General features: G+C 43.6%; 2 protein-coding genes and 1 long non-coding RNA gene across 5 annotated transcripts; 2 read left to right on the top strand and 1 right to left on the bottom strand.

The window, feature by feature from the left end:
* The first annotated feature begins 3720 nt into the window (after window positions 1-3720).
* LOC118473077 (uncharacterized) lies at window positions 3721-6980 on the top strand. Its single transcript, XR_004851841.1, has 2 exons — window positions 3721-4198; window positions 6648-6980. It is a non-coding gene; the product is annotated as an uncharacterized lncRNA (long non-coding RNA).
* Window positions 6981-8476: 1496 nt separating this feature from the next.
* Window positions 8477-12181, bottom strand: LOC100279335 (Mediator of RNA polymerase II transcription subunit 17). 2 transcript variants are annotated; one of them, XM_008656570.3, is made up of 8 exons: window positions 11680-12181; window positions 11384-11586; window positions 11185-11298; window positions 10716-10801; window positions 10253-10643; window positions 9665-10120; window positions 9265-9585; window positions 8477-8985 (listed from the first exon to the last, which is right to left on the bottom strand). In XM_008656570.3, the coding sequence occupies exons 3-8, from the start codon at window positions 11221-11223 to the stop codon at window positions 8659-8661; spliced, it is 1620 nt and encodes a 539-aa protein (XP_008654792.1). In that variant the 5' UTR covers window positions 11224-11298; window positions 11384-11586; window positions 11680-12181; the 3' UTR covers window positions 8477-8658. The 2 variants fall into 2 exon arrangements, with proteins under 2 accessions (XP_008654792.1, NP_001145828.1); NM_001152356.1 differs by having other exon boundaries at window positions 8479-8985; window positions 11388-11586; window positions 11680-12119.
* An 87-nt stretch (window positions 12182-12268) lies between these two features.
* On the top strand, window positions 12269-13769 carry LOC103634724 (non-specific lipid transfer protein-like 1). Of its 2 annotated transcripts, none has more exons than XM_008657310.2 (2): window positions 12269-12891; window positions 13080-13769. In XM_008657310.2, the coding sequence occupies exons 1-2, from the start codon at window positions 12576-12578 to the stop codon at window positions 13223-13225; spliced, it is 462 nt and encodes a 153-aa protein (XP_008655532.1). In that variant the 5' UTR covers window positions 12269-12575; the 3' UTR covers window positions 13226-13769. The 2 variants fall into 2 exon arrangements, with proteins under 2 accessions (XP_008655532.1, XP_020397996.1); XM_020542407.1 differs by having other exon boundaries at window positions 12269-12895.
* Window positions 13770-27563: the final 13794 nt, after the last annotated feature.

Genomic DNA, 27563 nt, shown 5'->3' with positions numbered 1-27563 from the left:
ATTGTGTTTACTTGATATTACTAGTATTAGATGTTGTAACACCACAAAATCTTACTTTGAGAATTTAGTAATACTTTTCAAAGGTTTTGAATTAAGACATATTTGACTAAAGAATTTTTCTACCTTTGAAGTCACTCTTTCCAAAATGTTGATACTTTCTATATAAAATTAAACAAAAGAGACTTATTATCTCTAGTTGAAGTATATGGAAGAGAATCATGTTAAAATATTTTCTAATACCTAGTCTACAGTAGAAATTATATTTCCTTAAAGATAAAAGAGTATGTATGCATGGCATGTTTTGGTGAGTAATTATTTGAAGGAATGTAATAATAAGCAAATAAAAGAAATAAATAATCAAAAATACTTGAATGTCTTCACACTGGAGTTTTTTGTTTGTACAATAAAACTTGAACTCAAATCTAAAACAAGATGTGGACTTGGTTTTGAATTTGAAATTGGAAAAACAAAATAGAAATGAAATTAGAAAAAAAAAGACAAGGATACCTGCATTGGGCCGAAATCGGTTGGCCCACCGTGGCCCAACCGACTCACGCACAGCTATCCACGCCTTCACTGACGCACGGGCCTTCGGGCCACTCTCTCCCAGCCGCGTGCATGCCTTTCGTCGAGCCATCGCGATGTGGGTCCACCTGGGCAGCCGCAGCCCTGTAGATCTTCTTGCTCCAATCATCGACCGTGATCTCCACGGCTCTGCGCAACGACCGCGCCACCTAGGGGCATGTTCGGTTCACGTGGATACATTCCAGAAAGGGATTTATTCCAGATAGGGATTGAGTTAATCCCCTCCTATCACTTAAACCCCTTGGATTTATTCCAGAGAGGGATTGTAATCCCTGGCACTAAAATGTTGTTCGGTTAATCCAGGGATAGAGAAAATACTAGCCTCAAAATAACTCAAACAGGTGCCCTAACGTTCAGTACACGTTTCAAACAGATGCACTGAACATGCGATTTTAAACAACCACAATAATACCAAAATAAAAATTTTCAGTCAGCTCAATATTAATGCCTTTCCAAACAACCTGCACAATTATCTCATGGTCTGTTAAAACTAATAAGTTGCAAAAGCTTACATTTCCAGTGTACTAAACATGACGAGATCATAGATCTAGATAATGATTCATCTCACTCTTTGATAGAACAAGTACATAAAACCCGTCGAGAAGACATTCTTCCTCTAAAGATTAGAGCTACTTCGTACATAACTCGACCCCTGGAAGTCTAGAACTGTCGTAAAAAGAAAAATGCCATTAAAAATACATGTCAGCAACTATAACAATTTAAGCAAGGTAAACCACACATCTCACGGTAGAACCAAATTTACAATTTAGTATATGCCACATGACTCAATAAAGAGCAAAAAAACTAAGCTTTCACTACCAGAACAAAAGAGAGAAGGTTGATATTGATACTAAGATATCCATCACTGAAAATGCAGGTATGAGAAAGCTAATGGTCATTATTGAAAATGTATTCATTAGTGAAAATGTATGTGGTACCACTATTCAAAAGCTTATTACACACATATCATACATATTGCTGGTATGTAAAATTGTAGCAACATACTGTTTGCCTTCCAAGAATTGTAAAATACGAAATAATTGTAGCAACATACTGTTTGCTAATCTAAAATATGAAATAATGCAAGGTATGTAAAATTGAGTACGCAGTTAACCTTAGGTATACCTACTAAGTCATCTCATTCCTCAACCACATCAATGCAGCCTCTCTATCATCATTACAGGCACTCAAGAAATCTGTCGATTGTCAGAGTCCTTGAACACCTTATAGGCTTTGACCTTCTCCTCCTTTGTGACTTCCAATGTGTTTAGAACTGCTATGCAATTCTTAATTGAGAAATCATCACTTCCTCTAACCTCCCTTTCTCTTGCCAATTGTGTCGCTTCATCTTCAACTTGTTTGCTTCTAATTTTTAGATCCCAAGACGGTGGAAATTCTTCTCCAACTCGAACCGGTGCAGGAATAATCTAGAAATATAATTGGTTTTTGTTAAAAATACATCTACAAATATAATAGTTTATAACAGAAACAAGGAATAAATAGAGTTGAACTCTGCAACTCGATAGACTCCATATTTTCTTGATATTTTACAACAGAGAAACACAACATAATCATGCCTTAAATAAAATTTAGGATACAAAACCAGTTACTACAATCAACTATCCTTCTTTCTAAGAACATCATCACCCAAATTTAGGTTTCAAAATTATAAAATTGGATAAGCTAATAAGCTGCAGAGTCGCTCCTACCATCATCACCCAAATAAGAAGCTGACAACTGATCTGTGCGGTCTAAAGACGAAAAAATGATCATATTGATTGCTAACATACACTAAGTGAAGGATTGGATTTGTTCTAAAGATCAAAGCTTCCCTGGAAGGCGACAGATCTATTCTATGATTTGAGACATTTTTTAAAGATTGGATTAGGATTGTAGTCACTTGTTTCTGTTGAGTTTATATTGTAATCAGATTAACTCAAGTTAATACCTCCAGTGGAGAATTGTAGAAAGGAGTAACCATGCTATGTACATGTCTTCTGCATAAAAGAAAGGCGATAGAGTTTAAAATCCAGTTGTGCTAAACATGATGTTCAATTGTTCATAACCTGAGGCACCCGTGTAAAACTACTAGCGCCTACCACATTGGTGTACAGTATACAGACAAGGTCGCTTTCAATCCTCTCATCAACAAAATATATTGATCCAATAAAAAAGTCAGAAATAGTTGTGCCGTCGTACACATATCCAAAACAAATAACTTAAATGGAGATAAAAAGCTCGAGGACTCATATAAGTCATACAGAGCACAAAAGTGTACTGTCCTAAAAGTTTACTGAAGTTCTAATATTCTGAAAACTCAAGAAGCAAAACTCCACCTACAGGAAAGATATTTGATTCACTTCTATATGGCCTGAAGATGGAAAGGAGTTAGAGGAGGATAACGTGTGTACCGGCGAGAAGTAGCCACCGTGATAGCATGGACGCCGGTCAGGCGGTGAAGAAGCCACTGTCAGATCTGCAAAATCAAAGTAGTTACCTACTAAAAGCTATACTGGACCAGAACTAAAATTACAACCCAGCAATGCACCAACGTGCATCATCAGACCTGTAGTGATGCAAATAACAGGGAAAATTCACTACAAACAAATCCTTGGCTACTGCTCCTAATCACCGCACAAATTCTGACGGCAATCAGAAGCGTTGGTCGGTTCAGTGACTGCAATCAGCATTGGTTAACTGTATTCTTATTGGGAAGGTCTTGCTACCTATACAGAGATCCAAGTTTATGCGCCATGTGTGTGCGCGCATGCATGAATTAATGCTATCCATTAACGAATTAATCACCGCATAAATTCTGAATGCAATCAGAAGCGCTGCATCAGCTAACATATTCGATCTCCACAAATCACAAGCTACCAGCTCTTCCATCCGTTCAGTGATGTTGCTGATCTACGGAGACCTACGGACATAGATAACAGGACGCTCGTCGTTTTTGCTTTCCGAAGATCTACGGAGCCTTACCTGATCCCAGCCGCAAGGCGCACCAGATCTCCGTCTCCGTCCTGTTGCTGCCGTCTCGTGGATGTTGTGGACGCCGCCGCAGTCGCCTTCGTCCCGGAGCCGCCGCAGCCTCCTGCGCCGCCAACGAGCGCAGATTCTTTCCACGCCGATGGGACGAGGGTTGTAACCCGGTCGAGATGATGTGGGAACGTCCGGGATGGGCGGGGTTGACGCCCGAACAGGCTTAAACGAACGTTGTTTTTGCGTGGGCCGGTATTTCAACCACGGAGGTCTGATCCCGGGAGGATTCTTTCCAATCCAGACTGATCCCGGCCGAAGCGAACAAGGCCTAGGTGGGATCTGGAGCTCGTTGCGGCCGCGGACTCCACGCCCCTATAAAACCAGACCTCGCCATTGAGAGAGGGAGGGAACCGTTGGGAGCTTGGACCGTCGTCGCCGACGTACCTCATCCTCAGAAGCTGTTCAGGGACCAAGGAGGGACGCCGGGTTTGCGCTCGGCGTGCGGCGTGTGTACGTGGGATAGCCGAGCCAAGACCTCGACCCAAGCGTGGGCAATTGCTCACCAGCGCGTGTCACCGTCGTGGATTTGCCACTCACCGTGGGTCGGCTTCTCTATCGCCTCTGAACCCTAGTAAGACCCCCATCATCTTCACCATGCTCGGTGCATCACGTAGCTGCTGACCGGGGTAGAAATAGGCACTGGGGCACCTAGATGTTCACTCACCGGAGAAGCTCCGCCGCGGTTAGGGCGGCGCCGCCGTGATATGTGGCTGAGGGAAAGGGGTGGGCTAGGAGCTGTTGATCTTGCAACATGCGGTAGAGATTTGACGTCATACCGCTTGGGGTTGAACGATCTGGCGCTTTGATCTAAGAATGGGTGGACCTGTGCCCATCTGGTGCTTTAGAAATCTGGGTCGTTGATCCTCGATCTAAGGGCGGCCGATGCATACATGTTCACCTGCGGCCCAAAATCATTTGTACCCCTTCGGATGAGCGATTTATCATAAGAGCCCTCGGGTTTCGTTCAAATCAACCCGCAGTCCATCCATAGTCAAAAGTAATTACGAATGAGTCCTGTTTTAGCAGATTAAACTGCGATCTTTTACAAAATAGTTTCCCCAGTTCGGATTCTTTAATAATTATAAAATTAAATCTGAGAAAGTGAATTTTTAGCATAAAAACAATTCTAGAAGGTTAATAAATTTATAACTTATTTGGTTTAACGCTGATTTAAGTCGTTCCAGTTGCGTTAGCTTTGTAATAACATTACCTACGCTTCCTCCGTGACATTATTTTAGTAAATAAGATGTTTCCACAAATAAATATTCATTTAATCTATGCTTAGTAAATTATTCCTTCTAATCAAAGTTAATACATCTATAACTATAGTTTGACTAAAATGTAACATCTAATCAAGTTATAACCTAAAATTAAAGATAAATTAGTTATTTATTTGTCATAACCTTGCTGGCTTATATTAATCAAACCTAGATTATAGTTCTCCTGGTTGATCACCTAAAACATAGAAAGCCCATAACTTTCTCATTTTAACCCCGATTCTAATGGTTCTCGAACCTACAATCTCATGGCAACGTGTAGATAATTCTTACGCAGTTTGTTCTTATGTTTGGTGTAATTTTATTTTTATGTACTCTTGTCTATTTGTATGTATTTCTATGAGTAGCAGCGAGGTCACGAGAAATTTAAAGACCAACTTGGTGTGGAAACTCGAGTCACAGTCAAGTTGTGCCCTTGATCACTTTTCTCTACCTAATAATGTTCTCCGCTTAATCACGGTGACATGCTCATGATAATTTGATGGGACCTAATAGGTTACCCTAATTTTGTTTACCACACATCTTGCAAACAAATTAACTATTGTGTAGACTTTCTATTTTTGTACCTGGTTTTTGGATTAATGCTATACTGAATTATGATCATGTTCCAATTTTTTTGTTGATTTAATTATTGTTCATGACAAGATTATTGTGTTCATTGGAACATGGAGAATCACCCGTGAAAATAGTGTTACCACAAGAATGGTATGGGACGCTCATGGCTGACTAATTAGGAAAACTAGTGGAGGGCTACCTTCCCCGAAAGGGGCAAGGGCGGTAGAGAAGCTGCGGTATAAGGAGTTTCTCGGGCCGATCATGCTGCGATGACTTTTCGGACGAGGGGTCCCTATATTGCTCTTCTCAGAAACTGTAGCGGGTTTTCTGAAGCTAGTGAAACTTTGTAAAGGTCTCGCAGTGCTATCCTGTCTCGCCTCCTCGGTAGATGTGTATGGGATTCATGACCCCGTGACAGATGAGTAAGACGACTTGTGGGTAAAGATGTGCAACCTTTGCATAGTGTAAGATGTTATGGTCGCTAGATCGGTGAGGGATTGGAGAGGGGTGTCGATGGGCAGGAACGTCGGCCGAGGGCCTCTGTCCACGACCGAGCAAGAGGAAGGTTTCTCCCTTCTAATTCTTGCCTACTTTATTTCTCATCCATTGATTGCATAAATAGGTTGACTGGTCGCCCCTGTCTATCTAGCTAGAGATCCTTATCTTCTTAAAACTCTCCTAAAATCTCTGAACAAACTAACTGATAATCTTCCTAGATAATCTCAACTAATCTCATAAATAATATCAACTAATCTTCTAATCTTATCTTTAACTATCCTTATCTAATCCCCTTGGAGGGCCCATGGCTGCTGGTGCCGCAGCCCCTCCCTGGGCCTCCTTAGGCCCTGACAGTAAAACTGGTATATCAGCTATGCTCACGGTCATGAGCGGCTCAGACACTCACATGATTAATTTATGGAAGTAAACTTAATTTGTCATTTCATTGCATTGTGATTTTATTATTAATTGTGATCTCTTATATATTTGGGTTGGTATCTACTTAGACTTAGTAACTGCTAATAAAACTTTGACCAACTTTAAAAGCAATGTTCAACTTTAATAATCTCCTTCGGTAAGCCTTACACTTCACATGAGCCTCACCGTAAGTGAGCTCATGCACATTATTCTCCACAACTTATTGAGCGATGAACGTATGTGAGTTCACCCTTGATGTACTCACATCCCCAGGTCATGAACATGTACCACAAGATTAGGAGCATGAAGGAGGTCACGATGAGTTCGTGAGAGGTCTAGACCGTCGTCTCCGAGTTAACTATGGTTGCTGGATTGTTGTCTTCGTATGATATAATTATTTAACTATTTTGTATAAAACTCCATTATATATTAAAAATGTTACATTCGTTTCTGTAACATGAGTCATCATATGTGTGAGACTTGATACTAACACACATTTGAGATGCACCTAGGTTTGACCTTTAAATCCGGTTGTGACCGATGTGTACTGTGTAAACTTGTTTGAATTATGTTACAGAATTGTTGTGAGCAGGCATATTAGTTGAATTTGCCATTCTGGAACCTGAAGAAACCAGGTCGGATACAGAAATGTTGAAGGGGGATGGTGAAGGGCCTAATCGTTGGAGGGTAAGAAGCATACGAATCTGTTATTTTTCTGATTATTATTAACTGCACTTCAATAGCCGGCCAAAAGCCCAACTAACCAATTGTAAAACAGATGCAACTAATTGAGCATCCAAAATAAAAGGGTCCGTTTGAAACTAAGGTTCCGTTTGATGTGAAAAAATTGGTTCACAATTTCTTCATACTAGAAATATTCTTAAACAGCCAAACACAATACTGATTATAGGTATAAGCGTCAAATTCAAACGGTCAAACATAACACTGAATTTGGGTAGAAATGTTTCGGGTGATTATGTCTTTTTTTACTGGAGACTAGAATCACCTTTAAAGTAGTTTCTTTAGATTCAGTTTATTGTGTACCTACCTCCCTGTCTAGTCTAAACATACTAGTGATTTTCTTCAAGTGAAACCAATTAAAATTAGTTGGCTTAATCGGAAGACAAATAGACCATATTGGCTTCTACCCTTTACGAAGAAGGTTAGCAGTCCATCACCTCTTCATCTAGCTTCTCAGAAGTCTTATCAACATGTGCAAGAGCAATATCAACAATGAAAATTAATGATATTATTGTGTACAGAAAATTAGAAATGCAAGCTATTTACAGCTGTAAAAAATCACAAAGCAACCAAAAAGTCCCGGAGGCGGAGGCACATGCTATCACGACCTGGCTAATTTGGTCAGAAATAGAAAATGAAGAGAAACAAAAATTCTAAAAAGATCATCGTTTAAGACATGAATTCTTCTTTCATGTTAAGGGTCAAGATACATATTTCGACCATGCCGCGGTCTTAAGTTTAGCCACTAAATTTAAAACCACTCTCTTGGTACTTCAAACAGAAGATATAAAATGTTGTCTAAAATTTAAACCTCAGAAACTTTAGAGGACACAAGCGAAGTGATCTAAAATTCTAATTCTCAATTCTAGCCAATTAAAAATTCAGACCCTCTCACATCCCCCAATAAGGCTGGCGATGCATTAGCATACACTCATGGAGTATTTGGTTTGGAGAATCAACCAATTTCTTAATAGAGTAGCGAGCTCGGCCGGGGAGGGAAAGACTGCCCTTCCGGTATTATATTAAGAAGAGACCGAAACAATGGTCCCGGCCGAGAAAATCCTCGAACCCTGACCCCCCATCACTAACGGGGCGGCGTCAACTGTCCACTCTGCAAAGGCCCAACCGGAGGGTAGCGCACAGGACATCGTAACCCGAGAGCGGATGGGGCACAACGAGGGGATTTTTTTAACCAAGCCTGGAAATTCGCTCCCGAGGGGAATCGAACCCAGGACTTGGAGGTGGTACTCAGAAGTCCTTAACCACTAGGTTAGAGGCCCAATAACCCTGGAACTTTTTTTTAATAGAGTAGCGAGACAACTTTATTCCACATGCTAATACTAATTATTAACTTAGTGAAATAAGATGGTGATGTATCAGCTTATTTCATTCATGAACCAAACAAACATACTGAAGAGTGAGAGGATGGACTCCATTTTTCAAGCCAAACATCCTATTAGCAAACAAAAGGTGCACATAATGCCTCAATTTACATACTCTTAAACACTGCACGGACATACATCATTTCATCCACTTATGTCGATCAAGAGGCACGAATTTGATCACTTGTGCTGCACAATTTTATCAGGTCCATCAGGGTAGAGTAAAGCACTTCCAGGGAAAGGTACCCCAAAAACCTTCGCTTCTCTGACTCTGGACTGCCAGCTGACATCTTCCCCTCCTCCATTGGGTGTTCAACAGTGAGGTACCATGAGATGCAGCCATAGGTGTCATCCGGGTCGACATGTGCCAATAGACCAAGTGTTTCGCCTTGGCCAAGGTCAAAGTACAGGCACAGGAAATCTCTGGTCACGTTCATCCCAAGAATCATCGCTTCATCATGGAGCCAGTGGATTACTTGACTGGCGACCTGCAGATATACAAAATAATAAGTAATCAAATTACTCTTTGATTGTACGGTTGAATAAAGCACTGCACATGGTTTGCAGAATTTGCATGGAACGGGCAATGGACAAAGGTTTTACAAAGAGGCATAATGAAGCACAGTGATTCAACATTGGAGCTATGTATTGAATATATTATATGGCAAGCTTTTCTTGGAATATAAGAATAGACAACCAATTTTCCAATTTCCATCGTGCAGACCAACCCAAAAAAAAAGAAGGGTAAGGGGGAAGCTTTTAATCACCTGCTGCAGAAGCATCATTGGGAGGTCTTCCAAGTCACAATTGTAACTATTTATCAGACGTGAATCAGATGGCTTCCCAGTCAAGGACCCAACAATGCTTGGGGAGCCCTCACCCATTAAACTAATTTGGCCATCTTTCAAGATCACCTTTGTACTAAACTGCGACCTGGATTTGTACTTCAGCTCGTGATAGTCTGAAGGCTTTGTGACTCGACCGGTGGCCAGGATAGGCTGAGGAACTTTCAAGCAGAGAGACCAGGAAGAAGTTCGAGAATGCCATGTAGGAAGGGAACGCAGATGGAGATAAGGAACCCTACTAACCTGCATTAGTGAAAGGAATTCACAATGCCAATCTACTAATATAAAATTATACTAATTGACAAATGTCGAGTAGTCATACCACGCTTTCCAGCTCCAAATGTACTTTGTTAGAAAATATCCTGTGAGCCACTGTCATGCAAAAATGGCTTAGCAGGCCACAATCGTCAGGTGCAGCCTGAGCAGAACTCTGGTAGCGAACCACATGACGAGATTTCTCCCTGAGTTTCCTAAGAATTTCATGGAACATATGGAGCAGGTAGATTTCTAAGCTTTTGGGGTTAGGAAACCCTCTCACATCCTTATTTGAGGACTCCTTCCCATTTACAGTGGCTACTGCAAGATTTCCAGGATAATTTGTATCCATATGATCTTGCTGTCCTACTGTTCCTGCGTTATTGTTCTGTCCAGAGAGCTCAAGCGAAAGGCACAACGAACACTCCTGGCCAATAGCTAATTGGAGAAAATCTTCGCACATCCCAGTAACATTGATGCCTTGAGACTGGTTAAACGTCTCCCGGATCACCATATCAAATACCTACAAGAGATATGCGCTAAATTAAGTGTGATGGTGCAGTTAGAATAAAAACAGCAAGGTGCAATGGTTCTTTTCTATACATGGTGCTCTAGTTAGTCAGAGGACTATGAAAATCATAGGCATTTAACCCACCTGCTCCTCAAATATGGACTTGTGGATGTCACGAAGGATGGAATGTGCATATCTAATAGACTTATTGACATCATCATCTGCCAAAACATCCTTTTCGGCTTCAGCAGTAGTGTTGGTTAATGTGCCTTCTTTCTTTTTGATAGCACTGCTTTCTGCATTATTGACTATGTCTCCATGAAATTTAAGGCTCAAGGAACGCAAAGACTTCTGTGGAATTTGTACAGACAAAGTGCCTGAAGAGTCTTGATCAATCGGAATTAAAGATAATGGTGATAATCGAAGCACTGTTGTTGTGTCTAGCTGAGAACTATCAACTAGATCAAACATGAAGCCTTCACTTCCTGGACTCCCAACAGCCCGCTGCCGCTTCACTTTCCAGTTCTGCTGCAATCTGAGCACTTTGTGACAACATCTTCAACTTTTTAACAGCTTTTACATTCAAAACTTCAACAGAAGTAACTACCTTATTAAGGAGCCGTAGAACCTAGTCTCCTTTTGGAATTGTTGCTCCATAGTCTTAGCAGATTGTTTGAAGTACCATGACAAATGCTGAGAGATCCCAAAAGGCACAAATGAATATTACGGTAGTAAGTACAATAATAAACAGTAGATCTTGAAATAACAATTACAGAAACATTCTTTGTTAGAGTTCCCTTCAGCTCTTGGTTTTTGAAGGGCAATCCTGATGCAGTGGTGAGGGTTGTCTCACTAAGTCACTGCAGGTTCGAAGCAGCCTCTCCGCATTTACAGGGGAAGGCTTGCCTCGGTTTATCCCTTCTCGAGACCCCACTCATGTAGGAGTCTCTGACACTGGATCTGCCCTTTCAGCTCTGGTTGTCTTTGTTGCACTAGTCTAAAGAGCTCCATGCATTCATTCCATTGATTTGAAAAGGCTATTTGACAACATGTGGTAGCCACAGTACGAAACATACCCTAAGGCGCTGGAGCTTGGTGGCAGCAGAGACTGCCATGTCAACCAGTATTTCATTTGGCTGCGACTTGGGCTTCGTTGTCGAGGCGACTGCCACAGCGTCGTTAGCCTCAACCTGCAGCATAACTTTCAACATATTCATAACCGGTCACCAGCATTGCATTCGCAGGGACAGAAATTGGGCACACGTCTGCATTTACCAACCGTGCCGATGAGGTCTATGACGACAGAGAGCTCCTGATGTGCCTGCTGCAGGCTCTCCATAAGGCCCTGCCAGGGCCATGCCTGCTGGGCAGTGTCAGCCTCAGCCGCCTTCTTGGCCTTCTTTGCATCCTTCTCTATGACCCAGGAGAAGTCAATCCGGCGGATGGCCGCGAGTCGCTGCTCCTCGTTGCTAGTGTCACTGCAACCCCAGGCACCACTCAGCGAGCAGACGAAGGAAAAGTGCGTGAGTTCCTGGTGGATTTGAGCGGATGCGGGCTGTCAGCAAACTTACGGTGGGTAGTGCTCGTTGCCAGTCTCCTCAATGGCCTCAAGGCGCTTGATGGGGAGCTTGTCGAGGTCCACCCGCACGTTCCCTTCCTCCATTGCGTTCCTTTTTTTCCTCTGAGCTCACTTAGGCCCTGTTTCCTTAGCTAGCTTTAACACGGGCTGCTCGGTCTGGAGCAGGTAGCTCGACCAACAGGCTGGCACAGATCCACAGGTCACAGGCCGTTCGAAGTCGTAGGGATCTCAGCGTTGCCTTTGCTGGATCTGCAGGGCGTCGGCCGTCAGCCGTGGTACGCCGGCAGAACGGGACGGAGAGGAACAGGGACACAGGCGTAGGAGCGCTGGCGGTAGGGCTGCTGCAGGCGGCGGCCCCGAAACCCTAGCAATCACCTGTGGCGGCGCTCCGTGCGGAGAAGAGGAGGGGCGGAAGGCCAAGCGGAAAGGGGCAAGCGCGCGGGAGAGGATGAGCGGTGGAGGAATTTGTCAAAATAGGTCGCTCGTACTTACGCTCTACAAAATAGACGGCTTCAAGCTGACCTAGTAAAAAGGGTCACTCCAATCTGTGTGCTCGCCAAAAGAGATCACGGATAATTTTAGGGCACCTGCCGGTGGGCCCGCGAATTCTTGTGCCGATTCTGCCTTTACTGCCTCAAGGCATCAAGGCACGCCGTCTGTTCTCCATTTCTCCTCCTTGTCTGTCTTCCTCTCGCACCCAGCGCCATTTCCTTCCTCCCTTAGAAGACCTCGTCGTCCGCGCTGGCAGGCCACGGGACGACGACTCCGCCGCCTTTAAAAGAGCCGCGCTGCGCGCCAAGCGAGACGCATATCAGATTCCCAGTCGCGCCTCCAAGCCCACTAGCGCAACGCAAGTCGCCTCCTCCCTCGTTCAATCCAGGTCCAGCCATGGCGCGCCTCGGCCTCTTGGCCCTCGCAGTGGCCGTCCTCGCGCTAGCGTCCAGCGTGGCGTCGCAGGCGCCGGGGCCGGCGCCGTCGACCGACTGCGCGTCGGCGCTGGCGTACGTGCAGCAGGGGAGCACGCAGGGCAAGCCCGACAGGGAGTGCTGCGCCGGCGTCAAGGCCGCGCTGAAGAGCCCCGCCACCGTCGCCTGCCTCTGCGCCGCCGTCGCGCAGAACTACGGCATGCCCGTCAACCTCACCCGCGGCGCCGGGCTGCCCGCGGCGTGCGGCGAAGACCATGCCGCCTTGAGCAAGTGCAACAGTCAGTACTCTGCCGCCCTCGTCTTTGCTCTCCACTGCTTTTTTTTTTCTGTCAATGCTTCTTGTTCGTTTCTTTCTTGTGGTGATTTGTGATTACTATAGTCTCTACGTCCTCTTACAATTTAATTTATAGTTTCCATAAACTTGATGGCATTGACAAGAACAACGTTGTTTATTCCACGTTTGCAGAGCCCACAGCTTCCGGAACGGCTCCGGCAGTCCAAAGCCCGGGCTCTTCCAAGTCGTCGTCGTCGGCGGCGGCGGCGATCCGATCCCCGGTCTCAGCGTTCGCCATTGTCGTCGCTGCGACTCTGCTCTCGCACTGCCTCCTCTGAAGATGCCCGGGTGTTTGGTGGTTTTAGTTCATGATGATGAACAAGCAACGTTAGTGCGTGCCGCTTAGACGTACGCAGTCAACGGGCATAAGGAATCAAGCAAGAAGGACGGGGAACGCTGACTTGACGGCGGCGATGGCGACGAGCCCCCGGTCGGCGACGGCGCTGGCAGTAAGGGCAGAATCGGCACAAGAATTCGCGGGCCCACCGGCAGGTGCCCAAAATTATCCGTGACTTCTTTTGGCGAGCACGCAAATTGGAGTGACCCTTTTTTACGAGGTCAGCTTGAAGCCGTCTATTTTGTAGAGCGGCAAGTACGAGCGACCTATTTTGACAAATTCCTCTGAGCGGTGTGGCAGCTAAAAATCGTCGGGTGTTCGATCGCTGATATGTCTGCTACTCTGCGCTGCATCAGTTCCTCGGTTCACCATAGATACTTGAAATCTGATTTTGAAAATAAATTGTAGTGGAGAAACAAAATCCCAGAATCAAGCAAGTGCACGCTGTATTTTCTCGGGTAACATGCACGTTACAGATTCTATTATCTGTAAGAAACCAAACATGGTCTATGTTATTCCTTTGTTTCAACTTCCATAGTTACTCGCTCTTTTAAAAAAAGCATGAGTTATTTTAATTTTTAAGAGAAAATATCTTAAGTTTAACTAAAATCATATAGAGATTTATAAAGATATATAACATCAAACAGGTGTGCTATAAAATATAATTAATGATACTTATTTAATATCATAAATAGTATTATTTTAATATGTAGATTTGATATACTTTAGCTCTCCAAGATAGTTGTAATACTCATTATTGTTCTGAAACAACACCAGTGGTAAAGTAACGAAAAAGAGACCTTTTTAAGAGAGATTTGGGTGAGGTCGACGGTGTGTTAAATCTAGCCACAACCGGCAGCCATCACGTGGACAGTTTAGATAGGTTCGAACCGGTGGGTACTCATTCGGTTGATAATCACATAGGTAAAGAAGATTATAAGCTCATAACACAATTGAGTATCATGAACTTCTAGCTTCCCCTTAGCTCTTGGTTATGTTGACGGTTCTAGCCTAATGGTCCTAATGAACTTTTATATCTGTCATCTATGTAGAATAAATTATCTATGAACTAGAGATTTTGGATCAAAGTGTGGAGAGATTTCTTAACAAGAATGTCGTTATCCTAAACATTACTTTGCCCCTTCCTCTTATAAAGCAAGAGAGGAGACAAGTTACATCGATTGGACCTTAGATTCCACTCGCTAAGACACAATTGCCTCGTCCTTATCTTGTTTGTGATGTCATACACATAGTCATGCCTTCAGTCATGGCATGGGGGCGAGGATGTCCTTCCTCAGTCTGCTGCCATACATGTTGTAGGAGAGGGTATGATATATCACTTCTATGAGCACCGGAGGCCCGTGTCGCTGGTTATGATGTAGTCAGCGTAGCTTTCTATAATTGATAATACTTCATGGTACACCAACATGCGTGTGTGGCTACAAGGTCGATGTACGTATCGAATAGTGGTCTTGAGTACCCTGCAACCTAAGTTATGGCAACAACACGTCTGTCAGGCTTGTAATATCACACATCATATAATTAATGTGTTGTACATGAGACTTATATCATAAGCTAGCATTATGGGCCTGTTAGTAGGCCTTTAGTTGTGGGGTGGGGTTCTAGCCCTAGGGTCGTAATGCCCTTGGTGGGCCCAAACACATCCTTTTGTCTCACGAAAAGAATTGTACCTAATTGTAGCAAGTCCCTTTATTCCCATAGGAGGCGTTAGGCCATGAGAGGTTTGAGTCCCGATAGTTCATATTACGTGAGGTCTAAGACCTTCGGGACCAGGGCCAGGAGAGGGTCCTAAACGACTAAATGTTGTTAAGTGTCCTAGGGGACGAATCACCCTAGACACCTTAACTCCTTTAGTAGCATCCCAGAGCATGAGAGGCTTCATGGCTTAGTTCCTTTAGTAGTGCCTCGAGACACGAGGCCCCTCAAAGATTATAATCTTCTAGCTAGGGACGTTCGGAGGCACTAGGCCATGTAGAGTCCTAAGACCTAGTGTGCCCTAGGTTGCTTATTACTTAACGGGACTTGGTGTAGCTATTATTCTTTTTTAGTGCCCCCAATATCAAGTTACCCAATGTTAATCCCTACCCTAGATAGGACTAGGGGTGATCCTAGGGCATGATGCCCCGAGAGTGATAATCCTAGTAGTCGGGACCCTCAATAGCTTCCTATACCATGATCGTTGAATGTGTTTTTGGTAGCATTGGGTGGTATGTCCTTCCCCATACACTGAAAAAGGCCCCTAGGTCCACTGTTGGACTGGTAGTTGGGACTGCATATCTCATCATCAGGGGCATCGACAAACACTGTGATAACCAGGTCCTAGTGGAAATTAAGCATAAGGGGGATTGAACTAGGCTAGGAATAAGTGGCCCATCACGATAGAGTTAATTCATACCAAGATTTTGCTATTAGTTGTGTTCTATCTCTAGACCGTGTCGTTGTTCCATGTGTGGGGCTAGTTGAAAGACATTGTTGCCTTGAACCTAGAAGTTGAAGTGTTGGTAGAATCATGTTTTTGTGTCTGTCCTCCTTATGAAATGATATGGTGTACCTTAGGCTCAGAATCCAATCATTACATGGAAGAAAGTGAATCACTACTAATCTTTAAGTGGAGAGATTTATTTGGTAATACTGGATGGATTTTGAACTAGGGCTTGAGTCCTAAGTACGCATGACAGATTTGACCTATTGGAACACTTGGGTGTGATGACCATAGTGGCTGGATAGTTTTCATTTGTACATCTATCATGTTGCATGACTCGCCTTTTCATGTTGGTAGTGCGATGCTTTGGGTTCTTCACTATGAACTGTGTGGGGGAGAGAAAGGTTTAAAATAGGCTTCTGCACGATATTTTTACCTTTTTCATGCAAACTTGGAGATCTTTTTTCCCTTTCCTCCTTCTCTCTTTGATCAACTTCCTCCTCTTGCCTTCCTTCCTCCATGATAGTTTTTCATGTCCTTGTTAATCATAGTGGTTGCTGCTTCGGCTCTTGACCAACTTCCACAAGTGAGAGTGTTGAACGAAGAGGGGCTAGACAAGGTTTGAGATCTCCTTGGATGGATTTCATCGATGGCTTTTAATCATGTTTGTGAAAGTCGCCTAGAGGGGGGTGAATAGGGCGAATCTGAAATTTACAAACTTAATCACAACTACAAGCCGGGTTAGCGTTAGAAATATAATCGAGTCCGAGAGAGAGGGCGCAAAACAAATCATGAGCGAATAAAGAGTGAGACACGATGATTTGTTTTATCGAGGTTTGGTTCTTGCAAACCTACTCCCCGTTGAGGTGGTCACAAAGACCGGGTCTCTTTCAACCCTTTCCCTCTCTCAAACGGTCCCTCGGACCGAGTGAGCTTCTTCTTCTCAATCAAACGGGAACAAACTTCCCCGCAAGGACCACCACACAATTGGTGTCTCTTGCCTCGGTTACAATTGAGTTGTTCGCAAGTAAGAACGAAAGAAAGAAGCAATCCAAGCGCAAGAGCTCGAAAGAACACAAGCAAATCTCTCTCACTAATCACTAAAGCTTTGTGTGGAATTGGGAGAGGATTTGATCACTTGGATGTGTCTAGAATTGAATGCTAGAGCTCTTGTAAGTAGTTGAAGTGGGAAAACTTGGATGACTTGAATGTGGGGGTGGTTGGGGTATTTATAGCCCCAACCACCAAACTAGCCGTTTGGTGGAGGCTGCTGTCGCATGGCGCACCGGACAGTCCGGTGCGCCAGCCACGTCACCTGGCCGTTGGGTTCCGACCGTTGGAGCTCTGTCTTGTGGGCCCGCCTGGCTATCCGGTGGTGCACCGGACAAGTCCTGTAGACCGTCCGGTGTGCCACCCACGCGTGCCCTGTCCTCTGCGCGCGCAGGCGCGCATTTAATGCGTTGCAGTCGACCGTTGCGCGCGAAGTAGCAGTTGCTCCGCTGGCTCACCGGACATGTCCGGTGAATTATAGCGGAGCGGATTCCCGAAGCCGGCTAGTTCAGAGTCGCTCTCCCTTGGGGCACCGGACACTGACCGGTGGTACACCGGACATTTTGGTGAATTATAGCGGAGCGCCTCTACGTTTTCCCGAAGGTGAGGAGTTCAGCTTGGAGTCAAGAGGTGCACCGGACAGTCCGGTGCGCCAGATCAGGGCGCCTTCGGTTGTCCCTTGCTCTCTTTGTTTGAACCCATTTCTTGGTCTTTTTATTGGCTAAGTGTGAACCTTTGGCACCTGTATAACTTATAGACTAGAGCAAACTAGTTAGTCCAATTATTATTTGTGTTGGGCAATTCAACCACCAAAATCAATTAGGAAATAGGTGTGAGCCTAATTCCCTTTCAATCTCCCCCTTTTTGGTGATTGATGCCAACACAAACCAAAGCAAATATAGAAGTGCATAATTGAACTAGTTTGCATAATGTAAGTGCAAAGGTTACTTGGAATTGAGCCAATATAAATACTTATAAGATACGCATGGATTGTTTCTTCATTTTTAACATTTTGGATCACGCTTGCACCACATGTTTTGTTTTTGCAAATTCTTTTGTAAATCCTTTTCAAAGTTCTTTTGCAAATAGTCAAAGGTGAATGAATAAGATTTTGCGAAGCATTTTCAAGTTTTGAAATTCTCTCCCCCTGTTTCAAATGCTTTTCCTTTGACTAAGCAAAAACTCCCCCTCAATGAAATCCTCCTCTTAGTGTTCAAGAGGGTTTTTGAGATATCAATTTTAAAAATACTACTTTTCTCCCCCTTTTGAACATAATGAGATACCAATTTGAAAATCATAGTTTAAAAATTAGGTGGTGGTGCGGTCCTTTTGCTTTGGGCTCATACTTTCTCCCCCTTTGGCATGAATCGCCAAAAACGGATACTTGAGTGAGATATAAGCCCTTTTGTTAACTACTTTCTCCCCTTTGGCAAATAAAACATACGAGTGAAGATTATACCAAAGCTGGAGAGTTGCTCGGAGCGACGGCGAAGGATGAGTTATGGAGTGGAGTGGAAGCCTTTGTCTTCGCCGAAGACTCCAATTCCCTTTCAATACACCTATGACTTGGTTTGAAAAACCACTTGAAAACCCATTAGTCATAGCATATATAAAAGAGACATGATCAAAGGTATATTTATGAGCTATGTGTGCAAATCAACAAAAGAAGTTCCTAGAATCAAGAATATTTAGCTCATGCCTAAGTTTGTTAAAAGTTTGTTCATCTAATGGCTTGGTAAAGATATCGGCTAATTGTTCCTTAGTGTTAATATATGCAATCTCGATATCTCCCTTTTGTTGGTGATCCCTTAAGAAATGATACCGAATGGCTATGTGTTTAGTGCGGCTATGCTCAACGGGATTATCCGCCATGCGGATTGCACTCTCATTATCACATAGAAGAGGAACTTTGGTTAATTTGTAACCGTAGTCCCTAAGGGTTTGCCTCATCCAAAGTAATTGCGCGCAACAATGTCCTGCGGCAATGTACTCGGCTTCGGCGGTAGAAAGAGCTACGGAATTTTGCTTCTTTGAAGCCCAAGACACCAAGGATCTTCCCAAAAACTAGCAAGTCCCCGATGTGCTCTTTCTATTAATCTTACACCCCGCCCAATCGGCATCCGAATAACCAATCAAGTCAAATGTGGATCCCCTAGGATACCAAAGCCCAAACTTAGGAGTATAAACTAAATATCTCAAGATTCGTTTTACGGCCGTAAGGTGAGCTTCCTTAGGGTCGGCTTGGAATCTTGCACACATGCATACGGAAAGCATAATATCCGGTCGAGATGCACATAAATAGAGTAAAGAACCTATCATCGACCGGTATACCTTTTGATCGACGGATTTACCTTTCGTGTCGAGGTCGAGATGCCCATTGGTTCCCATGGGAGTCTTGATGGGCTTGGAATCCTTCATCCCAAACTTGTTTAGAATGTCTTGAATATACTTCGTTTGGCTAATGAAGGTGCCCTCTTGGAGTTGCTTCACTTGAAATCCCAAGAAATACTTCAACTCCCCCATCATAGACATCTCGAATTTCTGTGTCATGATCCTACTAAACTCTTCACATGTAGATTTGTTAGTAGACCCAAATATAATATCATCAACATAAATTTGGCATACAAACAAATCATTTTTAAGTGTTTTGGTAAAGAGTGTAGGATTGGCCTTTCCGACTTTGAATCCATTAGTGATAATGAAATCTCTAAGGCATTCATACCATGCTCTTGGGGCTTGCTTGAGCCCATAAAGCGCCTTAGAGAGTTTATAAACATGGTTAGGACACTCACTATCTTCAAAGCCGGGAGGTTGCTCAACATAGACCTCTTCTTTGATTGGTCCGTTGAGGAAGGCACTCTTCACGTCCATTTGATAAAGCTTAAAGCCATGGTAAGTAGCATAGGCTAATAATATACGAATTGACTCAAGCCTAGCTACGGGTGCATAGGTTTCACCGAAATCTAAACCTTCGACTTGGGAGTATCCCTTGGCCACAAGTTGAGCTTTGTTCCTTGTCACCACACCATGCTCGTCTTGCTTGTTGCGGAACACCCACTTGGTTCCTACAACATTTTGATTAGGACATGGAACCAAATGCCATACCTCGTTCCTGGTGAAGTTGTTGAGCTCCTCTTGCATCGCCACCACCCAATCCGAATCTTGTAGTGCTTCCTCTACCTTGTGTGGCTCAATAGAGGAAACAAAAGAGTAATGCTCACAAAAATGTGCAACACGAGATCTAGTGGTTACCCCCTTATGAATGTCGCCGAGGATGGTGTCGACGGGGTGATCTCGTTGGATTGCTTGGTGGACTCTTGGGTGTGCCGGCCTTCGTTCTTCATCCTCCTTATCTTGATCATTTGTATCTCCCCCTTGATCATTGTCGTCATCTTGAGGTGGCTCATCTCTTTGATCTTCTCCTTCATCAACTTGAGCCTCATCCTCATTTTGAGTTGGTGGAGATGCTTGCGTGGAGGAGGATGGTTGATCTTGTGCATTTGGAGGCTCTTCGGATTCCTTAGGACACACATCACCAATGGACATGTTCCTTAGCGCGATGCACGGAGCCTCTTCATCACCTATCTCATCAAGATCAACTTGCTCTACTTGAGAGCCGTTAGTCTCATCAAACACGTCACAAGAAACTTCAACTTGTCCAGAGGACTTGTTAAAGACTCTATATGCCCTTGTGTTTGAATCATATCCTAGTAAAAAGCCTTCTACAGTCTTAGGAGCAAATTTAGATTTTCTACCTCTTTTAACAAGTATAAAGCATTTGCTACCAAAGACTCTAAAATATGAAATATTGGGCTTTTTACCGATTAGGAGTTCGTATGATGTCTTCTTGAGGATTCAGTGTAGATATAATCGGTTGATGGCGTAACAAGCGGTGTTGACCGCTGATAGTCGCCTAGAGGGGGGGGGGGGTGAATAGGGCGAAACTGAAATTTACAAATATAAACACAACTACAAGCCATGTTAGCGTTAGAAATATAAACGAGTCCGCGAGAGAGGGTGCAAAACAAATCGCAAGCAAATAAAGAGTGTGACACGCGGATTTGTTTTACCGAGGTTCGGTTCTTGCAAACCTACTCCCCGTTGAGGAGGCCACAAAGGCCGGGTCTCTTTCAACCCTTCCCTCTCTCAAATGGTCCCTCGGACCGAGTGAGCTTCTCTTCTCAAATCAAAGCCGGGAACAAAACTTCCCCGCAAGGGCCACCACACAATTGGTGCCTCTTGCCTTGATTACAATTGAGTGTTGATCACAAGAACAAGTGAGAAAGAAAAGAAGCAATCCAAGCGCAAGAGCTCAAAAGAACACGGCAAATCTCTCTCGCTAATCACTAAAGCCTTGTGTGGAATTGGAGAGGATTTGATCTCTTTGTTGTGTCTAGAATTGAATGTCTGGCTCTTGTAAGTGGTTGAGAAGTGGAAAACTTGGATGCAATGAATGGTGGGGTGGTTGGGGTATTTATAGCCCCAACCACCAAACATGACCGTTGGTGGAGGCTGTCTGTTCGATGGCGCACCGGACAGTCCGGTGCACACCGGACATGTCCGGTGCCCCAGCCACGTCACCAGTGCCGTTGGAATCTGACCGTTGGAGTTCTGACTTCTGGGCCCGCCTCGATGTCCGGTGGCGCACCAGACATGAACTGTTCAGTGTCCGGTGCGCCGGTATGGGCGCGCCTGCCTTCTGCGTGCGCTGCGCGCGCATTTAATGCGTTGCAGGTAGCCGTTGGCGCGAAGTAGCAGTTGCTCCGTGGATGCACCGGACAGTCCGGTGCACACCGGACATGTCCGGTGAATTATAGCGGAGCAGCCTTCATGAATTCCCGAGGCTGGCGAGTTTCTGAGCCGCGTCCCGTTGGAGCACCGGACACTGTCCGGTGTACACCGGACAGTCCGGTGAATTTTAGCGCGTCGACTTCTAGAAATTACCGAGGCTGAGGAGTTCTGCGCGAAGTCCCCTGGTGCACCGGACACTGCCCGGTGCGCCACCGGACAGTCCGGTGCGCCAGACCAGGGAGCCTTTCGGGATGCCTTTAGCTCTCAAATTGGAACCCAACTTTGGTCCTTTTAATTGGCTTGTTGTGAACCTTTGACACCTGTATAACTTATACACTAGAGCAAACTAGTTAGTCCAATTTGTTTGTGTTGGGCAATTCAACCACCAAAATTATTTAGGAACTAGGTGTAAGCCTAATTCCCTTTCAATCTCCCCCTTTTTGGTGATTGATGCCAACACAAACCAAAGCAAATATAGAAGTGTATAATTGAACTAGTTTGCATAATGTAAGTGCAAAGGTTGCTTTGAATTGAGCCAATGTAAATACTTACAAGATATGCATGGATCGTTTCTTTCTTATTTAACATTTTGGACCACGTTTGCACCATATGTTTTGTTTTTGCAAACTCTTTTGTAAATTCTTTTCAAAGTTCTTTTGCAAATAGTCAAAGGTAAATGAATAAGATTTGCAAAGCATTTTCAAGATTTGAAATTTTCTCCCCCTGTTTCAAATGCTTTTCCTTTGACTAAACAAAACTCCCCCTAAATGAGATCCTCCTCTTAGTGTTCAAGAGGGTTTTGATATATCATTTTTGAAATACTATTTTCTCCCCCTTTTAAACACAATAGGATACCAATTGAAAATACTCTTTGAAACTAAGTTTTTGAAATTGGTGGTGGTGCGGTCCTTTTGCTTTGGGCTCATACTTGGCTCATACTTTCTCCCCCTTTGGCATGAATCACCAAAAACGGAATTATTAGAGCCCCCACATTACTTGCTCCCTCTTTGGTCAAAATAAGTGAGTGAAGATTGTACCAAAGATGGAGTCCTTTTGCTTGGTGCTCATGGTTTCTCCCCCAAAAATGGAGAATTGCTTGGAGTGACGGCGAAGGATGAGTTACGTAGTGGAAGCCTTTGTCTTTGCCGAAGACTCCAATTTCCTTTCAATACACCTATGACTTGGTTTGAAATAGACTTGAAAACACATTAGTCATAGCATATGAAAGAGATATGATCAAAGGTATACAAATGAGCTATGAGTGCAAGTTAGCAAAAGAAATTGCGTGAATCAAGAATATTTAGCTCATGCCTAAGTTTGTTAAAAGTTTGTTCATCAAGAGGCTTGGTAAAGATATCGGCTAATTGATCTTTAGTGTTAATATAAGAAATCTCGATATCTCCCTTTTGTTGGTGATCCCTAAGAAAATGATACCGAATGGCTATGTGCTTAGTGCGGCTATGCTCGACGGGATTATCCGCCATCTTGATTGCACTCTCATTATCACATAGCAAAGGGACTTTGGTTAATTTGTAACCGTAGTCCCGCAGGGTTTGCCTCATCCAAAGCAATTGCGCGCAACAATGACCTGCGGCAATGTACTCAGCTTCGGCGGTAGAAAGAGCGACCGAATTTTGCTTCTTTGAAGCCCAAGACACCAAGGATCTTCCCAAGAACTGGCAAGTCCCCGATGTGCTCTTTCTATTAATCTTACACCCCACCCAATCGGCATCCGAATAACCAATCAAATCAAATGTGGATCCCCGAGGGTACCAAAGCCCAAACTTAGGAGTATAAGCCAAATATCTCAAGATTCGTTTTACGGCCGTAAGGTGAGCTTCCTTAGGGTTGGCTTGGAATCTTGCACACATGCATACGGAAAGCATAATATCCGGTCGAGATGCACATAAATAGAGTAAGGAACCTATCATCGACCGGTATACCTTTTGATCCACGGACTTACCTCTCGTGTCGAGGTCGAGATGCCCATTAGTTCCCATGGGTGTCTTGATGGGTTTGGCATCCTTCATCCCAAACTTGTTTAGAATGTCTTGAGTATACTTCGTTTGGCTAATGAAGGTGCCCTCTTGGAGTTGCTTCACTTGAAATCCCAAGAAGTACTTCAACTCCCCCATCATAGACATCTTGAACTTTTGTGTCATGATCCTACTAAATTCTTCACATGTAGATTCGTTAGTAGACCCAAATATAATATCATCAAGATTTGGCATACAAACAAATCATTCTCAAGTGTTTTGGTAAAGAGCGTAGGATCGGCCTTTCCAACTTTGAAGCCATTAGCAATAAGGAAATTTCTAAGGCATTCATACCATGCTCTTGGGGCTTGCTTGAGCCCATAAAGCGCCTTAGAGAGCTTATAGACATGGTTAGGGTACTCACTGTCTTCAAAGCCGGGAGGTTGCTCAACATAAACCTCTTCCTTGATTGGTCCATTGAGGAAGGCACTTTTCACGTCCATTTGATAAAGCTTAAAGCCATGGTAAGTAGCATAGGCTAATAATATACGAATTGACTCAAGCCTAGCTACGGGTGCATAGGTTTCACCGAAATCCAAACCTTCGACTTGGGAGTATCCCTTGGCCACAAGTCGAGCTTTGTTCCTTGTCACCACACCATGCTCGTCTTGCTTGTTGCGGAAGACCCATTTGGTTCCTACAACATTTTGATTAGGACGTGGAACTAAATGCCATACCTCATTCCTAGTGAAGTTGTTGAGCTCCTCTTGCATCGCCACCACCCAATCCGAATCTTGGAGTGCTTCCTCTATCCTGTGTGGCTCAATAGAGGAAACAAAAGAGTAATGCTCACAAAAATGTGCAACTCGAGATCTAGTAGTTACCCCCTTATGAATGTCGCCGAGGATGGTGTCAACGGGGTGATCTCGTTGGATTGCTTGGTGTACTCTTGGGTGTGGCGGCCTTGGTTCTTGCTCATCCTCCTTTTCTTGATCATTTGCATCTCCCCCTTGATCATTGCCATCATCTTGAGGTGGCTTATCTTCTTGATCTTGTCCTTCATCAAATTGAGCCACATCCTCATTTTGAGTCGGTGGAGATGCTTGCGTGGAGGAGGATGGTTGATCTTGTGCTCTTGGAGGCTCTTCGGATTCCTTAGGACACACATCCCCAATGGACATGTTCCTTAGCGCTATGCACGGAGCCTCTTCATCACCTATCTCATCAAGATCAACTTGCTCTACTTGAGAGCCATTAGTCTCATCAAACACAACGTCACAAGAAACTTCAACTTGTCTAGTGGACTTGTTAAAGACTCTATATGCCCTTGTGTTTGAATCATATCCTAGTAAAAAGCCTTCTACAGTCTTAGGAGCAAATTTAGATTTTCTACCTCTTTTAACAAGAATAAAACATTTGCTACCAAAGACTCTAAAATATGAAATGTTGGGCTTTTTACCGGTTAGGAGTTCATAGGATGTCTTCTTGAGGATTCGGTGTAGATACAACCGGTTGATGGCATAGCAAGCGGTGTTGACCGCCTCGGCCCAAAACCGATCCGAAGTCTTGTACTCATCAAGCATGGTTCTTGCCATGTCCAATAGAGTTCTATTCTTCCTCTCCACTACACCATTTTGTTGTGGCGTGTAGGGAGAAGAGAACTCATGCTTGATGCCCTCCTCCTCAAGGAAGCCTTCAATTTGAGAGTTCTTGAACTCCGTCCCGTTGTCGCTTCTAATTTTCTTGATCCTTATGCCGAACTCGTTTTGAGCTCGTCTTAAGAATCCCTTTAAGGTTTCTTGGGTTTGAGATTTTTCCTGCAAAAAGAACACCCAAGTGAAGCGAGAATAATCATCCACTATTACAAGACAATACTTACTCCCGCCGATGCTTATGTAAGCAATCGGGCCGAATAGATCCATGTGGAGTAGCTCAAGCGGCCTGTCGATCGTCATGATGTTCTTGTGTGGATGATGGGTACCAACTTGCTTTCCACCTTGGCAAGCGCTACAAACCCTGTCTTTCTCAAAATGAACATTTTTTAGTCCTAAAATGTGTTCTCCCTTTAGAAGTTTATGAAGATTCTTCATCCCAACATGGGCTAGTCGGCGGTGCCAGAGCCAACCCATGTTAGTCTTAGCAATTAAGCATGTGTCGAGTTCAGCTCTATCAAAGTCTACTAAGTATAGCTGACCCTCTAACACACCCTTAAATGCTATTGAATCATCACTTCTTCTAAAGACAGTGACACCTACATCAGTAAAAAGACAGTTGTAGCCCATTTTGCATAATTGAGATACAGAAAGCAAATTGTAATCTAATGAATCTACAAGAAAAACATTGGAAATAGAATGGTCAGGTGATATAGCAATTTTACCCAATCCTTTGACCAAACCTTGATTTCCATCCCCGAATGTGATAGCTCGTTGAGGATCTTGGTTTTTCTCGTAGGAGGAGAACATCCTTTTCTCCCATGTCATGTGATTTGTGCACCCGCTATCGATGATCCAACTTGAGCCCCCGGATGCATAAACCTACAAAACAATTTTAGTTCTTGATTTTAGGTACCCAAACGGTTTTGGGTCCTTTGGCATTATAAACAAGAACTTTGGGTACCCAAACATAAGTCTTGGAACCCTTGTGTTTGCCCCCAACAAACTTGGCAACTACCTTGCCGGATTTGTTAGTTAAAACATATGATGCATCAAAAGTTTTGAATGAAATGTCATGATCATTTGATGTACTAGGAGTTTTCCTTTTAGGCAACTTAGCACGGGTTGGTTGCCTAGAGCTAGATGTCTCACCCTTATATATAAAAGCATGGTTAGGGCCAGAGTGAGACTTCCTAGAGTGAATTCTCCTAATCTTGCTCTCGGGATAACCAGCAGGGTACAAAATGTAACCCTCGTTATCCTGAGGCATGGGAGCCTTGCCCTTTACAAAATTAGACAATCTTTTAGGAGGGGCATTAAGTTTGACATTGTCTCCCCTTTCGAAGCCAATGCCATCCTTGATGCCGGGGCGTCTTCCACTATAGAGCATACTTCTAGCAAATTTAAATTTTTCATTTTCTAAGTTATGCTCGGCAATTTTAGCATCTAATTTTGCTATATGATCATTTTGTTGTTTAATTAAAGACATGTGATCATGAATAGCATTAATATCAACATCTCTACATCTAGTACAAATAGATACATGCTCAACAATAGATGTAGAGGGTTTGCAAGATTTCAATTCTACAACCTTAGCATGTAACATGTCATTCTTAGTTCTAAGGTCGGAAATAGTAGCATTGCAAACATCAAAATCTTTAACCTTAGCAAGCAATTTTTCATTTTCAATTCTAAGGCTAGCAAGAGAAATGTTCAATTCTTCAATCCTAGCAAGTAAATCATCATTAATATCTCTAGGATTGGAAGTTGAAACATTACAAACATGAGAATCAACCTTAGCTAACAAATTAGCATTTTCATTTCTAAGGTTGTCTATTGTCTCATGGCAAGTGCTTAGCTCACTAGATAATTTTTCATATTTCTCAATTTCTAGAGCATAAGCATTTTTAACCTTAACATGCTTCTTATTTTCTTTAATAAGGAAGTCCTCTTGGGTGTCCAAGAGATCATCCTTTTCATGAATGGCACTAATCAATTCATTGAGTTTCTCTTTTTGTTGCATGTTGAGGTTGGCAAAAAGAACGCGCAAGTTATCCTCCTCATTGCTAACATCATCCTCATCACTAGAGGTTTCATATTTGGTGGAGGATCTTGATTTTACCTTCTTCCTTTTGCCGTCCTTTGCCATGAGGCACTTGTGGCCGACGTTGGGGAAGAGGAGTCCCTTGGTGACGGCGATGTTGGCGGCGTCCTCGTCGGAAGAGGAGTCGGTGGAGCTCTCGTCGGAGTCCCACTCGCGGCACACGTGGGCATCGCCGCCCTCTTCTTGTGGTACCTCTTCTTTTCTTTCCTCTTTCCCTTCTTGTCGTTATCCCTATCACTGTCACTTGATAATGGACATTTGGC

Source organism: Zea mays, chromosome 8 (assembly GCF_902167145.1).
Source record: "Zea mays cultivar B73 chromosome 8, Zm-B73-REFERENCE-NAM-5.0, whole genome shotgun sequence".
Taxonomy (NCBI): Eukaryota; Viridiplantae; Streptophyta; class Magnoliopsida; order Poales; family Poaceae; genus Zea; species Zea mays.
The sequence above is the reverse complement of the archived record's forward strand: the minus strand, read 5'-3'. Positions and strand labels throughout refer to the sequence as shown.